The sequence below is a fragment of the Octopus bimaculoides genome, chromosome 4, assembly GCF_046866305.1.
Source record: "Octopus bimaculoides isolate indiv1 chromosome 4, ASM4686630v1, whole genome shotgun sequence".
Classification (NCBI taxonomy): Eukaryota; Metazoa; Mollusca; class Cephalopoda; order Octopoda; family Octopodidae; genus Octopus; species Octopus bimaculoides.
The window spans coordinates 17101984-17119767 of NC_142931.1; the positions used below are offsets into that span (position 1 = coordinate 17101984).

The window sequence follows — 17784 nt, forward strand, 5'->3', positions numbered from 1 at the left end:
TTCACCCTGGGCAGCCCTTTCAGTGGGGCACCACTTTTGAGTCTGCTGTAGGGAATATGTGGGGTTTTTTTTGTGGTTTCAGGGGGTGGAAAACAGAAGGGCTGCCCTGGGTGGCACACACTCTAGCTATGCTAGTAGCTTCCATACAATTTCTGTCCACCAAATCCACTCACAAGGCATTGGTCACTCTGAGCCTACAGAAAACACTTGCCCAAGGTGTCATATAGTGGAACTGAACCTGAAATCACTTAGGTGCAGAGTGAGCTTCTTAACCACACAGCAATGTTTTCAAAAGAAAAGAACACTAATTTCAGAAATTATAACAAAACACATGAAGTATTAGATTAAATTGAATTTTGTATGTATAAATTTTAAAATATATTTCAATTTTCACGTTGGTAAAACTTGACATTTTCAATTCTCTGTCATCATTTGCTTCTCTGTTCAGTACAAAAAACTTATTTTTCAGACTAGTCATACCTTGAACTCAGTACAGGTTATAGAGCATATTCTTTTCTCATTTAATGGGATCCTTCTGGCAACAATAGAATGTTAGTGTCTGAACAATCATATCATGCTAGAAACTCTGAGTAGCTATTGATTGTGTCACCAGCTTTGTGCAAATATATTTACTCTATCTACTTTTCTATATATTACTCTATCTATGTCCCTCTTGAAAACATCTTTTTTCTTTCTTTTCCTCTTACTGATCTTGGTGTTATTTCTATTAAATAATTTGTTATACATATGACTAGGTGGGAATGATTTATTAATTTGTGTTTAGAGGTTGCTGGAAATACTTGATCTTATTTAAGCTAAAGTAATGGATGAACCAAATTATATTCTATTTTCTACATATTATATTCTGTTTTCAGCAATTACTGCTCTTTCTTAAGAAATTGATCTCATCTTTATATTTGCATTTACTTAATGTCCCATAATAATAACTGACAGTTTTATCAAATGTTAAATTATCTGTTTAAATGTTAAATATTCTTTTATTTATGTTACTGATTTACAAATATACCTGTAGGGTGGTTGAAATCTTTATCAGTATACATAAGGTTTTCATTCAGTTTTCTGTAAAGTCAATGTCTATCTGCCAACAGGTAACATCTAAAAAGTTGACTGATATTAGTGGTTATTATGGTGTTGAGGCCAAGTTCATTCAAACGTGCTTATTGGGGCTATTTTAATCTTATCTAACTTTCAGCTAGTCTTGTGTGAAAATGCAAAACCATCATCCCTATATAAACCTGTTTTTTTAAGGTTTTAAATATACTTTTGAATATATCTAGAATATGTAATCCAATTGTGAAGACACATGGTTTAATGGTTAGAGTATTTGGCTCACAATCATAAAGTTGTAGGTTCAATTCCTTGACTGAGTGGCACATTGTATTCTTGAGCAAGGCACTTCATTTTATATTGCTTTAGTTTACTCAGTTGTAAGGAGTACTCCTATCTGTCACATCCTAAATGTTCCACTGGATCAAGGATGAGGGGACTGAGAGGGTGTCTTATGTTTACATAAACACCTAAAACAAATAGTGAAAACATGATACATGTTACCAAACCATACTCACTAGTGAATGACAGCTGGCTATGTTGTCTAATCAAATCACATACCTTAGCTTCATCAAAGTTCTCCATCCTTACATCAACAAAATAGGGCTTTTCTGACAAACAATTATATCTACATTATTGCTGTTGATAATGAATGTTTCTTGCCAAATCCCAGTCGTCTGTTGAAGAAAGGGTTGGAAATTGATGGATACAATTCAACAATGTCAAAATATGAGAACCTGAATTTACTATTAAACCAACCAACTATATTATTATTCTGGTTCCACAGTTGCCAGTTGATGATTTTTCAAATATTTTTGCAGATATTAAGTAAAATCTATTTTCTAACTACACTAAATTTGTTCTTTACCAAGAATATAACACTGCTCATGGGGTTAACTGTGAAATTATCTTTGTGGTCTTTGAAGGTGGTGTATTTTTACATTTGGTTAGACATTCTATCTTCTTATTACACTTCAGGCAAGTAACAAAGATGTTTCAATATCATAGGTGCTACTATTGTTTGTGTAATGTCGTTTGTTGGAAGTCTGCTGTAGTTATCTATATCTAGTTTATATATAAGTTTAAAACTTTATCAAAAAATGTGTATAATTAAAGATGTTGAATTGTCAAAAGCATTAGAATACAGTAGAATACAGTAAATAGAATGTCTCACTCTATACATTCTGGATCTCTACACTCTGATTTCAAATCTCACTGAGATCAACTTTGCATTTCATCTTTCAAGGGTCAATAAATAAAGTACTCTAGCAAGGGCAGTGGATTGGTAGAAATCTTAGAAGCACCCATGCTGGTGTTGTGTAGAAAAGCACTTGTTCAGGGCCACATAAAAAGTGCCTGCGCTGGTTCCACATAAAAAGCACTCATGCCAAGGCCTCACAAAATGCACCTGTGTTGGTGCCATGTATAAAGTATCCATGCTGGTGCCACGTAAAAAGCACCCAGTACGCTCTGTAAAGTGGTTGGCATTATGAAGGGCATAACATAACCATGCCAAAACAGACAATCGGAGCTTGAGTAGCTCTCTAACTGGCCAGCTCCTATCAATCCATCCAACTTGTCAGACCACCACCAGCATGGAGAATCTTTTCTACTCTTGGCACAAGGCCCGAAATTTTGGGGGAGAGGTCAGTCAATTAGATCGACACCAGTATGAAACTGAGCTATGTCTCCAGCAGAACCTCCATCTGAAGTGGTTTAACAGAGTACCAAACACCGACCTGAGGGAAAGGGCCAACCAGGAGCCCATACATATTCAGATTAGATGAAGGAAATGGAGATGGATCGGATACACATTGCGGAAAGAACCCTCAAATGTGACACGACAAGCACTTGACTGGAACCCACAGGGGAAAAGGAAGCGAGGACACCCAAAGCAGACATGGAAGCGGAACATTTTGGACAAGTTCAGGACCAACGGCCTGACGTGGGAAGGAGCCAAGAAACACGCCAATGACCACAAAAAGTGGAAAATAACTGTTGAGGCCCTATTCTCCACAAGGGGCAAAAAGGATTAAGAGAGTATGCAACTAGTACTTACTTTACCGACCCTGAAAGGATGAAAGGCAAAGTCAACCTCAGCAGAATTTGAACTCAGAACGTAAAGACAGATAAAATACTGCTAAGTATTTCACCTGGTGTACTAACATTTCTGCCAGCTCACCGCCTTGCCAGCATGGAGAATGGACATTAAATGATGATATTAGAGCAAAGGACAAGATTCGTTGTGGTAATGGTTTTGGCTATTTGCATTTTGAATTCAATTTCTGCTAATGGCCAGGCTATATCACCCAACAAAGGAAATATCCTGTTCAAACTGGCATTTGACCAGCTTTGGTAGGTAGGCCCACTACAAGCTTAGATCAAGCTGACAATGTTATAATGAAACTTTCACCCAACAATAGATTGACCATGGCTGAATAGTACAACTAAGCACTGTGTATAAGAAGCTCATTATTATCAACATTTGACCTTTGGGTATCATAAGAAGAATCATTGAGACTTGGTCTCTGGTCTGAGAATAACTTCCTTCCTTCTTCATACTAGTCTTGGAGCCCCTCCAAATGGTCATGGTTGCTGCACTTCTTCCTGTGGGTAAATCATAAAAAATTAAAATATGTATTGTAATCTTATATGCTATTCAATCCATTGATATTATTGATTTCTAAGTTAGCCCAGAATTTTATGGGAAAAGGAGAGTAGCCATTATTGCTATGGCTACACATGTGGTACAAACGGTTATTTCCTGGCTATCAATTTATACAGTTCAAAATGAATATTGATTTTTATTGATGAAAACTTTCTCCAATTAAATTATTTAATTATGCTAGATGTAATTAAGGTCAGGCTCGCAGATATAAAGTATAACAATGCCAGTGTTTCTGGTAAAGTTCCATAAAGACTTTCTCAATTGACATAATAATAGGGAAATAGTTTTTCTCACATTTTCTATTCCACTTTGTTGTTCTATAATTATTCTTTAATGATAGTTTTTGAATTGATAGTGAGAGGAACAAGATATTCAAATGCCAAAACTTGCTTTTTCAATCCATTAAACTTTCTTAACAACTTCAACAAAAGCCAGTAAAATACATGTTGGAAAAATCTGAAATACGTAGCAAATAACAAATTTTATATTTGTCACTAAATTCATTCTGCTACACTATCATTATTATTATTATTATTGTTATTTGTCCAACCCATGCCAGTATGGAAAATGGACGTTAAATGATGATGCTGATAATGATGACAACAATGATTTTCAGGACACTGAACTGCTAGAATCGTTAGCAAGTCAGACAAATTGCCTTGTGACATTTCATCTACCTTTACATTCTGATTTCAAATGTCAACTTTGCCTTTCATCCTTTCAGGATCAATGAAATAACTATCAATCAAGCAATGGGATTGATGTAACTGTTTAGTCCCCCTTCCCCACAATTTCAGGCCCAATGCTTATCACAGAAAGAATTATGATTATTATTATTATTATTATTGAGTGAGAGAGCACTGCATGCCATCAAAGTGACACTGGGGTAAAATATACGAAGCCCAGTACACCCATCATGACTACCCATCTGATAAGAGTATACCAGGCACATGCATCACAACCTTATGTGTGCAACATAATGGTCTCATATCAAGATAAACAGCGCATGACCTTGCAGGTGAGGGCCCAGTTAGAATTTTCTTCATGTTGAGTAACCCATCCCACTCAAAAGGTCCTTGAATAAAGGTTGTTTGAGGATGTCGAACGAAATACCCATGTTTCCAAAGATGAATTATCCAAACCCCAAAGAATTCCTCTCAACACATGGCTATGATGCTCCCCCACTACTTCTGCTCATGATCAGAGATGCACATATCGTCAGCCACCAAGGGACATGCTCAACTGGTTACGGTCGAACAACTGACAAGCAAATCTGTGGTTTTGAACAGAATATTTGCTGTAGCCCATCTTTTATACCAAGACAAAACAATATACATGATAGCACCTCCAATCAGTTAAGATAAGAAGCCATGAGAACCACTGTCTGATGCCACATCAGGGCATTTTATTATTATTATGATTAAGGGGGTAAATGACAACGAAGATGATGGTGATGATATATATATATATATATATCATCATCATCATCATCATCATCATCATCGTTTAACGTCCGCTTTCCATGCTAGCATGGGTTGGACGATTTGACTGAGGACTGGTGAAACCGGATGGCAACACCAGGCTCCAATCTAATTTGGCAGAGTTTCTACAGCTGGATGCCCTTCCTAACGCCAACCACTCAGAGAGTGTAGTGGGTGCTTTTACGTGTCACCCGCACGAAAACGGCCACGCTCGAAATGGTGTCTTTTATGTGCCACCCGCACAAGCCAGTCCAGGGGCACTGGCAACGATCTCACTCGAAAATCCTACGGGAGCCAGTCAGGCAGTACTGGCAACGGCCACGCTCAAAATGGTGCATATCATGTGCCACCCGCACAAGAACCAGTCCAGGGGCACTGGCAACGATCTTACTTGGCTTGCCGGGTCTTCTCACGCACAGCACATTTCCAAAGGTCTCGGTCAGTAGTCATCGCTTCGGTGAGGCCCAATGTACGAAGGTCTTGCCTCACCACCTCAGCCCAGGTCTTCCTGGGCCTACCTCTTCCACGGGTTCCCTCAACTGTTAGGGTGTGGCACTTTTTCAAGCAGCTATCCTCATCCATTCTCACCACATGTCCATACCAGCGCAATCGTCTCTCTTGCACACCACAACTGATGCTTCTAATGTTCAGCTATATATATATATATATATATATATATATATATATATATATATATATATATAGAGAGAGAGAGAGAGAGAGAGAGAGAGAGAGAGAGAGAGAGAGGTAGGTAGGTAGGTAGGAAGGAAAGTAGAGAGGTAAGAAGCACGGGGGCAGTGACAAGTGACCGAGACCTTTGACAATATACCTGTCAAGCCAGGTGAAATCATAGTCATGGCCGATGCCTGTGTCACATATCTGGCACAGAAAAGGCACCCTTTGAACTTTGGGCCTCAAGCCAAGTGAGGTCATAGTCATGGCTGATGCCGGTGTTTCATAACTGGCACCCATACCAGTGGCACGTAAAAAGCACCCACCACACTCTTGGAGTGGTTGTTGTAAGGAAGGGCATCTAGCCGTAGAAACCATGCCAAATCAGATTGGAACCTGATGCAGCTCCCCAGCTTAACAGTTTTCAGTCAAACTGTCCAACCCATGTCAGCATGGAAAACAGACGTTAAATAATGCGGATGATGATAAGGATGATATAAAACAGGTTTCCATACAGTTTCTATCTACCAAATTTATTCACTAAATCATTGGTAAGCCCCAAGGCTAGTAGCAGATATTTTTCTAAGGTATCGCAGTGGGAATGAACCTGAAACCACATGATTGGTAAGTGAACTGTACTTGTTTAGCAAGTAATTTAATCTGAAATACCATGTTGAAGCTAAAAATAATCTCATTGTCAAAGACGTATTCTAGCTATTTAAAATACACATATTTTGTTAAGTTCACTTTTCCTCTTTTATTATTTTATAACCTGAATAATAATAATGTGTAATTATTGTGTGTCAGTTTGTTTTGTTTTTTTATTATAAATTTAAGTTGCTTAACAGGTGATGAGGAGCTTGTTTCCTTGGTTTTATCTGTTTTTGCTTTGTACATGTATTGAATGAAATATGAGTCTCTATAATGTGAGAACAAAAAACAGTTGTTTCTGATACTCTGCTTCACTATTGAATACAATTTATCTTTATTATGCGATGTAGTAAAAGTGCATGAAGTGCGAATAACAGTTTATGTGCGTCTACAACAAACACATATACCCACATTCTCATACAGACACACATACACTCACTTGCATGTATACTCACACAGGCTCACACAGGCACACACAAACATATACATGCATAAAATCCATTATCATTACATCCATCTTTTCATACTTGCATTAAGGTGAACAGAATTTTTTCGCCACAGCATCTCTTCACTTGACTTCGTCGTTCATCTTCTCCTTTGTGAAGCTCAGCATTTTAAGAATATCTTTCACCAGTGTCTTCCTTAGTCTTCCTCTTTCACATATTTTTCCCATTTGAATCACTTGGAACTTCTTTGCCCAACCATCATACTTTATAGACATCACTTAACCATACCTGTGCAGCCCCATCTCTTGTACACTACACTAAATTCCTCTTAACCTCAGTTTTTCTCTCAGTTGATTTGTGCTCCACCACTCATAAACATTATACAACCAATGATACATACTCCCTTCATTTCTTTCCATCTTTCACACATCCTTCACACTTTTTACCTGCAGTTCCCAATCACACAGTCATCCATATGTTTCAGTATCATAGTCCCTGTCATCTTCTCTGTGAGTCCCAACGTCTGTAGATCCTTTCTCACCACTTTGTCCCACATCTTCCTGGGCCACCCCTTCCACAATTAGAACTCAGCATTTCTTGATGCATCTGTCTTCATTCATACACATCACATGACCAAACCAGCACAGTCTTCTCTCTTGCGCACGATATCTGATGCCTCATACACCCAGTTTTTTTCTCAAATCACTTACACTCTATCATATATGCACATTGATATGACCCATCCAGCAGAGCATACTGGCTTCATTTCTTTCAAGCCTTCACATATCCTCAGTAGTCACAGCCCATATCTCACTGTCATGTAGCATAGCTGTTCGTACACAGGCATCATACAACCTACCTTTCACTCAGCAAGAGAGGCCCTTCATTACTAAAAGAGGTAGTAGTTCTTTGAATTTTGCCCAGCCTATTCTTATTATAGCAGCTATGCTTTCAGGACAACCTCCCCTACTATTAACTTGGTCACTTAAGTAACACAAACTGTCTACTACTGCTAAGGATCCCCACTGACATTTGAGGGAGTCTATTTTTTTGGTACATTTCTGGTGATTAATATACCTGCATATCTGCCACACATAGACTACTTTCTTTGTTAGTCTTCCAGTGATACTGCTGCACCTCTTATGCATCCATTGCTTGCACTGGGTACACCTTATGGAGTTTCTGCTGACACCTTTTCTACATACTGAGCAAGACCATCTCCCTGAAGAGATCTGTGATTTGTCTATTTTCCTACTTATCAATACTTTACTTTGGTCTGCTAAATTAACTCTAAGGTCATTTGATTCCAGTCACAGAGAGAGGTGGGGGGTTGAGGTAATTATGCAGATAAACAAATTAAAACTATAACAGCTTGGGTATGATATACAAAATATGTATTCATGCAAACAGAAAGAAAGCAAAGACTGAAGACTTTCAGATGGATATTTAACTATAAATATATAGACATTTATACATATAAATAGTTCAAACTTACACAGAGTACAAAACGACAGAGAAAATTAAAGGGGAAGAAGTAAGGTGTTATAATTCCAACAGCTGTTTCTGGGGGCTTGGAGATCCATCATAATGTTGGTGGATATAATTCACCAAAATATGCAGCACATAATGGAAACAAATAATCATTGTGTGTGTGTGTGTGCGCATATACTTTTTGTGTCTGGCACCCATGCCAGTGGAGCGCTAACAGCACCATCCGAGCGTGATCATTGCCAGAGCAGCTGTCTGGCTTCTGTGCTAGTGGCACGTAAATAGCATCATTTGAGTGTGATTGTTACCAGCGTCGCCTTACTGGCACTTGTGCCCGTGGCACGTGAAAAAACATTTGAGTGAGGTCATTGCCAGTGCCACTGGACTGGCTCCTGTGCAGGTGGCATGTAAAAAACGCCATTTTGATCGTGGCCGTTGCCAGTACCGCGTGACTGGCCCTCATGCCGGTGGCACGTAAAAGCACCCACTACACTCTCGGAGTGGTTGGCGTCAGGAAGGGTATCCAGCTGTAAAAACTCTGCCAAATCAGATTGGAGCCTGGTGTAGCCATCTGGTTTCACCAGTCCTCAGTCAAATCGTCCAACCCATGCTAGCATGGAAAACGGATGTTAAACAATGATGATGATAATCTATGCTCCGTTGGATGTGTAATGTCAATGTGAATACCCGTCAGAGTGTAAGTATCTTGAGAGAAAAGCTGAACATTAGAAGCATCAGTTGTGGCGTGCAAGAGAGACGATTGCGCTGGTATGGACATGTGGTGAGAATGGAGGAGGATAGCTGCGTGAAAAAGTGCCACACCCTAACAGTTGAGGGAACCCGTGGAAGAGGTAGGCCCAGGAAGACCTGGGCTGAGGTGGTGAGGCAAGACCTTCGTACATTGGGCCTCACCGAGGCGATGACTACGGACCGAGACCTTTGGAAATGGGCTGTGCGTGAGAAGACCCAGCAAGCCAAGTAAGATCGTTGCCAGTGCCCCTGGACTGGTTCTTGTGCGGGTGGCACATGAGATGCACCATTTTGAGCGTGGCCGTTGCCAGTACCGCCTGACTGGCTCCTGTAGGATTTTCGAGCGAGATCGTTGCCAGTGCCCCTGGACTGGCTTGTGCGGGTGGCACATAAAAGACACCATTTCGAGCGTGGCCGTTTTCGTGCGGGTGACACGTAAAAGCACCCACTACACTCTCTGAGTGGTTGGCGTTAGGAAGGGCATCCAGCTGTAGAAACTCTGCCAAATCAGACTGGAGCCTGGTGTTGCCATCCGGTTTCACCAGTCCTCAGTCAAATCGTCCAACCCATGCTAGCATGGAAAGCGGACGTTAAACGATGATGATGATGATGATGATCTGTGGTTCTCAAACATTTTTTATCTATTTTTTTATCTTTGATTACAATTCCATTCTAGTGGACCATTATAGTTATTTGATGTTTAAAAACTGGTTTGATAGATACTTCTGTAAAAATTCCTGTTTTGTTATTCACACATTATTAACTTGTGTAGATTGAGCTATGTAAAACATTTGTGAAAGAAACCCATCTGTTTCTTGCAATAAACATCTAAGGCAAAATTTTTTCATGGACCCTTAATATACTACTATGGATCCCCAAATTACTATTTTGTTTGCATGGACCCCAAAAATCACATATAGAATCCCTGGGGTCATATGGATTCTGGTTCAGAACCATTGATCTATGTAAAAGATCACTAACTATATGGAAACTTTTATATTTCTGTCCAGATCCAAGTCAACAAGATTCCGTTGGATCCAACATGCTCCTTTCAATAAACAGCATCATTGGGCACTTCGAGCGCTCTACATTGGCAAAAGATGCCCTCAGTTATGCAGTGGTCATGGTAATTGCATTGGACATGTTTGCAGGTAAGTCATTCTCTCCCATTGTCACATAAATAATCATTAAAACATAAAACATTACATAATCATGTGATCAACCAGACTAACAGATGTTGTTATACGTCACTGATCACAATGCACTTTTGCATCGTTTTAGCTTTTTGAATGATGCCACCCCACTGACTGGGGGAATAGGCCAACATTTCCTCTGATAAGAGGGCTCATCCATCACAGGATCACAGCTGAGTGGACAGGAGCAATGTGAAATGAAGTGTTTTGCTCAAAAACACAATACACCACCCAGTCTGGGGATCAAACCCACAATCTAGTGATTGTGAGTGCAACACCCCTAACCACTAGGCCACACGCCTTCATAAAATATAGAAAATAAAAAAGTATATTTGTTTAATATCTATTTCCATGTTTAATTTTTTTCTATACTATTTTTACATTTTATTATACTTTTCCTTTTTTTTTTTTTTGTTATTTGCTTGTTTTATTCATTTCAATGTGAGATTTTCTAGATTTTTTTTATATTCTTTTAGAGAAGATTCTAAAACAAAACTCACTTTTCTGGAAACAAATAATCTCTTCATATTAGTTTATATTTGTTACTATTTATATCCCTGTATAGTGCAGATAGTCAAAATTTAATATTGTGACTAAGCTTAGATTTAAATTATCATCAGTCTTTACACTTTAACCCTTTATCATTCAGATTATTCTGTCAAATGCAATGCTTATTCATTCAGATTGCTTTGAATTAGTCATGCATTATCTTGCAGCTTTGAGGTTTCAATGATGTCATTGTTTATTTTTAGAATGACATTGAAAAGTAGGTGTGAGAGGCCAAATCTGACCAGTTTGAATATGAAATAGGCTGAATATTTAAGCTGGATATGGGCAGTTTAAATGCTAAAGGGTTAAAGATGGATGCATCATCCAGATGACAGGGTGCTGTGTAAGAGTTAAAGGATTTCATTGTTCACACCTTGTTGGTATATCCAGAGTCAATTCTGTCAGTCTGTCAGTCCACCATAATCAGGAGTGTTTGCTCTTAAAATTATATTTAAGATTTTTTTTTTTTTTTGGTTATAGATGTGATAGTAATTGGCAAGAAGAAGACTGCCATAAACCAAAGAACCCACTGCCAACCATTCTGAAAGACTCTTTTATGGACGCAGACATATCAGCTCAGAATTGGTTAAAAATTGCTGGAGCAAAGATAACTAATACTTGCACAAATCTAGCCTCAGGAATGGCAATACATTTTATTGGAGTAAGTTTGAGTTTTCTCTATACTAAAAGTTCTCAACTATTTATTACCTGTGAACCCTTTTATTTACCTACTTTTGATTCATGTTTTACTCAGGTAGACCCACCTAGTCATTCAATGATTTTTAAAAGTCCAATTATAATTTTATAATTAGATGCTATTAGGAATTGCATTGAAAAAATTAAAATATTTTGTTTATTGAAGAAGTATGACTAATTTATTGAGCATAAATTTTAACAAAATCTTATATGGGCCCCCAAGGATCATATGGGAATTGATGTCAGGTGATGAAGTGGGCAATTTGACAAGACCCTATTTTGGACAGGCAGCACTGGATTAACCATTAAGCAAAATAAGCATGTGCTTAAGGCATCAAAGTAAGGGGAGACTCCACAGAAATGGTAAATGGTTTATAGCACAAAAGAAATTATTTTTAACTTGCTAAAATAATATCCAGGGTACCATACTTCTACTAAGTATAGAAGCAGGTGTGTTGCATAAGATTAATTTTGAAGATCTGATCATAGACTTAGCAATTAAAAAAAGTAGAAGAAAACTATACAGAAATAAACATTATCTTTCATATTACTGTTAGTTTTGTTACATTTTGAAAAATATAAATTTATTTTATGGTTTATTATTTATATTTTGAATTACATATATATGGGGGCACCAAAATGTGGGTCTACGTGGATCAGCCTTGTGGACAGGCAGCCAGCAAGAATGGACATGTGGACAGAGTCCTTCAATATTCTATCTGCTAGCCAATGATTTAGGGCAGAATGTTCTCTGAGTTTCACAGCAAGTTGTAATCGGCGGTTGAGGAATTCCTTTTGCTGTTATTTGCCATGTCCAGACGTTTAGTCCTTTAGACTTAAATGTTATGTCCTATTTTACTCTTCTTTTCTCTTTCAGGGCTGCAGTCGAATTCTCATCAGTACAGATTTAGATTTGAGAGATTCAAAATTCATTCAGTTCTATTTCATGTTTGGTTGCAACACAGCTCCCCTGATTCGAAACCAAGGGGTCCTTGTTGACTATTCAGCAGATGGTGGTATTTCTTGGTCCCATATAACAGAACTTTACTACAACCAATACAAAGCACCAAAGTAAGTCAACCATGTTTTTGATTTGCTTAATTACAAAGTAGCAATGATATCTTTTAAATTAATAATCTAATCAACAAATTCACATTTTTTCCACATCTGCCACTTATATATATACACTCTCGGAGTGGTTGGCGTTAGGAAGGGCATCCAGCTGTAGAAACTCTGCCAAATCAGATTGGAGCCTGGTGTAGCCATCTGGTTCACCAGTCCTCAGTCAAATCGTCCAACCCATGCTAGCATGGAAAGTGGACATTAAACATACATACATACATACATACATACATACATACAAATTTTGAAATAAACTGAATAATGTCATACATACATATGATGGGCTTCTTTCAGTTTCCCCTGTACCAAATTCACTCACAAAGCACTAGACTATGGTGAAAGGCACTTGCCCAGGGTGCCACACAGAGGGACTAAACCCAGAACCATGTGGTTAGGAAACAAATTCCTCACCACACAGCCACGCCTGTACCACCCATGTGAAAAACTATAAAGATTTGTTACATAATTTCTTTCTTACTCCCCAATTTATCTTTCTTAATCCTCAGCTAATCCTGCTCACCTACTTTAGGTCAACATATATTATTATTAATGACTGAAATATGTTGGGTTAAGTTAAATAATATGAGTTAAATATGTTGAATTACCTAATACATTTAGTCTGGTAATATGTTGTGTAAAATAAACATCATTTGAGGAAATTATTGACCAAACCAATATCCAAACTGGCAATGCTAGATTCTTTTAGAAATGTTAAGATTCCCCAAAGATAAATATTCAAAGAATAGAAACAGTGAAATCTCATCAACAATTAGAAGCTGAATTCTGTTTTATATTAGCTTGGTAAATTAAAATGACATGAATTTCTAAGCAACTCTGTTTCTTTATATTATGTTGCTGAAGGCCAGATATACAGTGTTTCATCCTGTTGATCACAGAATCGATACTTCCAAAATTGTTCTGAGTTGTAAATAAATACAATGGACAGGTACAACTCATTATTGAAAGCAGCTAGAACACAAAATCATCATCAGCATCATTTTAACATCCATGTTTTCGTTGCTTCATGGATCAGACAGAATTTATTGAGACAGATTTTTCTATAGTCAGATCTCCTTCTGGTCACCAAGCTAGGTAACATTTGCCAATGGCCCAACATGTTTTCATGGAAGGTGGGGAATGAATGACATTGTTTGGAGGATGATGACACTTGTTTACATTTATTACTCAATGTCAAGACAAGGACACACACACACACACACACACACACAAAAACACACACATACACAAACACACATAAATATACATGATGGAAAATAACCTGGTGATGGTGCCACATAAAAAGCACTGCTGATGGTGCAATGTAAAAAGCACCCAGTACATTCAGTAAAGTAGCTGGCATTAGGAAGGTTAGCCAGCTGCAGAAGCCAACCCAAAACAAGCAATTGAAGCCTAGTGCTGCCCCTGGCTTCACCAGCTCCTGTCAAGCCATCCAACCCATGCCAGCTTGGAAAAGGAATGTTAAATGATGATGAGGATTTCTTTAGGTTTCCATCTGTGAAATTCACTCACAAGGCCTTGGTCAACTCTGGACTTTAGTAAACAACACTTGTTCAAAGTGTCATGCAGTGGAACTGAACTAGAAAGCATGTGGTTGGGAAGTAAACTTCTTAACTACGCAACCATGCCTAACAATATTTTTACCTAACAGAATTCATTATGGCGGCGAGCTGGCAAAAACAACAGCACGCCGGGCAAAATGCTTAGCGGTATTTCGTCTGCCGTTACGTTCTGAGTTCAAATTCCACCGAGGTCGACTTTGCCTTTCATCCTTTCGGAGATCGGTAAATTAAGCACCAGTTACGCACTGGGATCGATGTAATCGACTTAATCCCTTTTTCTGTCCTTGTTTGTTCCCTCTATGTTTAGCCCCTTGTGGTCAATAAAGAAATAAGAATTCATTCAAATTTTATGTGAAGAGATTTGTTGCTGACTTAGATACATAATGTGAATCTGTCGTCTTCAAATGGTTTCTTTACCATGCAATGGGTTACAGTACTTTATTACATCTTTTACATAAGGAAACGTCTCTGGGACAGAACCCTATTTTCATTTCAAAACAAAACTTAAGCCTAACAGCAAATTAGAGTGATAAATGAATAATCATCTCAGTTAATTATAGTTTTCCTTCGACTGAAGGTGACTTACACTTTTCTCCTTTATCTTTATCTGGTCAAAACTCTATATCTTCAATTCATTTTTCACTGATTTGACAAGCAGATTAATTTTGCATATTTTGAGATTATTGATTCCAATTTATGAGAATAAATTGATAAAAAATTTTTAGATGTAATGTTATATTCATATTAATAAAGAATGAACAAAACTGATTGACTGAAATTCGATATAAATGTATCTCAGGGAATAACAGGACTCTTTAGTCTTGCTAGATATTAGGCAACCTCCCTAGTGCATGTGCCATGATAACGACATGCTGTGCACTCAGTGCTTGGAATGCAGAATAGTATCCAAAGAAAGAAACTATGGCAAAAATGGAATATACCAAACACATCTAAGAGGGCAGTAACTCCAAATATGAACTGACTCAGATGGTGATAAACACATCTAACCCATGCAGTATGGAGAAGTAGACATAAAATGATTATGAAATTAGTATTGTTAGCAAAATTTCATTGCTGGCATCAAGGGTTATCAAGCAATTCTGTTTGTATTCCATCTTTTTCAACATTATTTTTTCTTTGATGTCCCAGCATAATTTTTCTCTTTGCTCTTCATTTACCAACACCAATAGAAGTAATGTAAACATCTGCTAAGAAAATCTACATCGAAAGTTATTTTGAAGCCTAATCTCTTAAATAAAACCACAAAATCTTCATAACTACCAGACTAAGTGGTTTTCAACCTTCATGTTTTCATAGTACACTTGAGATCAAAAACAAAACAATTACTAACTCAAATTGCATGCAAGGTTTTAAAATTATTAGCACATTTCATGTGGCACACTTTGCATAGTAAGTTCAAAAAACAAAACTGTTTTAAAATTAGAAAATTTAGGGAATTATTTACTTTGTTTTACTGTTCATACTTGTATATAACAAAATTATGATGAACATCTTTTTAAGATGCTCAAACATAAGTATGAGCTTCCTAAAGCCTTAAATCATATTTTTTTTAATCTGCTGCAGAGTTTCATTATCACTGATCTAAGTATTACCATGCAAATTTATGACAAAGTCTATATTACATATCATGTTTTTTATTTGTTTACCTTGAATTGAGAAAGTGCTGAAATTTAGTCTTATAAAATATTTCTCTTTTCAATATTTCTATCAGAAACAGATGGAAAGTTTAAATGCAAATATTAGGTGGTATTATTTGAATAAATCTCTTTCGTTATTTAAAGTCTTCATGAATTTTTTAATGAGACCTGATTTATATACTAAGGTAAAAACAATGCATTGACCAAGGGCTCATTTATAATGTTTTACTAACTCCTAATTCTTTTAGCAATGTAGTTTTTTCTAGAATATCGAGAAGGAAATACTCAAGTATGTCTACTGTATGAAAACTTAATAAAGTGGGTGCTAACATACTTGATGTAGAAAGCTAAGAATTTTAATTAATTAAAATTACACCTTTGGTGATGAGAACAAACCATCATTGAAATGACAGTTAAGATTTAGAGGTTATCTCCCCTGCCGTTTTGATATGAATTATGCATTCAGTTACTAATTACCATATTTGCTCATTTATGTCACACCCCTAATTTAGTGTTAAATCTTGCTACAAAATTTTTATCCCTTCATAATTTTAGCTTTGTTTCATATATGTCATGACCTGGTTTTCTCAGTAAAATCAAGTATTAAATAGCGTGGTTTATATACGAGCAAATACAGCTGTTCATTCTGTAAAAAGTGTTGATATTCTGATATATCTTAATGAAGAATTTTAGTAAAAAATGCTTTTGTTCTAAAAACATTGGCAAATAGTGAAAGTCCTTAATCTTTATTAATATTGATTTCATTGTAACATAAATCTTCTTCAGATGGACTCAATGACCAGTTGAAACTGAAGGAAATTTATTTCCATTGAAATGAAAGAAATTTATTGCCATTAAGTTCTCAATAAATAATCATTATCCAGTTGACAATTCATTATATTCCATTACATCTAAAAGAACATTGATGCCAAAACTGAAATAAATTATTCTCTGCTCTAGCAAATTCAACACGTATTTCCCATTATTTTTGGATAAAAACAAAGCTTCTATCCAAGCTGCCAATGCATTTTTTTTTTTCATTCCCTCAGCATTAATCTCAGTTACTCAGTTGAACCTTTTGTCAAATGGAAATGTTTTGCAAAGTCATCCAAATATATTATTTTGGTTTCTCTACAAGCAAGAAGTGAGTTAGTAAAGTCTTAATTCTTCATAAAAGTGTCTTTAATTGAAAACTAAATATCTCTAACCTTAGGACAGTCTGGAACCATACAAAACATGATCTGGCGTCTAATGAGAGTAAAGAATTAAGTTTAATTTTATGTCATTTTCTTATTCATTAGCAGCAGAAAATTACATTTAAAATACTGTTGGAGGGATAAACAAATACTGTTATAGGAATACACAAAATTATTTCTGCAGATAATTTATTTTGGGATAAATATTGCTTTTTTGAATTTAAAAAAGTTATAGTAAAACAGTAAAAACCAATATTGTGCTTTTAGGTGTATGAAGCAATGTCTGTTGATAACATTATGTAGTATGAGAATTATATTTCTTTTGGCTCAACTATTTCTTTAATCTACTTTAGATTGTAAGAAAACATAGGATGTTAACCTATCATTTATTTGATGTTTTAAACTACAGTGTTACTTTTTAGTCAACAGAAAAATGAACATGGCGGCGAGCTGGCAGAAACATTAGCACACTGGGCGAAATGCTTAACGGTATTTCGTCTGCCATTATGTTCTGAGTTCAAATTCTTCCGAGGTCGACTTTGCCTTTCATCCTTTTGGGGTCGATA

The 17784-nt window shown here is 36.8% G+C and overlaps 1 protein-coding gene across 3 annotated transcripts in view; it reads left to right on the forward strand.

Moving 5' to 3' along the window:
* LOC106875197 (reelin) overlaps positions 1-17784 on the forward strand; it is a 221159-nt gene that overhangs the window by 183621 nt on the left and 19754 nt on the right. For all 3 annotated transcript variants that reach the window (XM_089350383.1, XM_014923240.3, XM_089350384.1), the window contains 3 exons: positions 10235-10375; positions 11447-11627; positions 12540-12733. In XM_089350383.1, coding sequence (XP_089206509.1) covers positions 10235-10375; positions 11447-11627; positions 12540-12733 — 516 coding nt within the window. The remainder of the gene's footprint in view (positions 1-10234; positions 10376-11446; positions 11628-12539; positions 12734-17784) is intronic.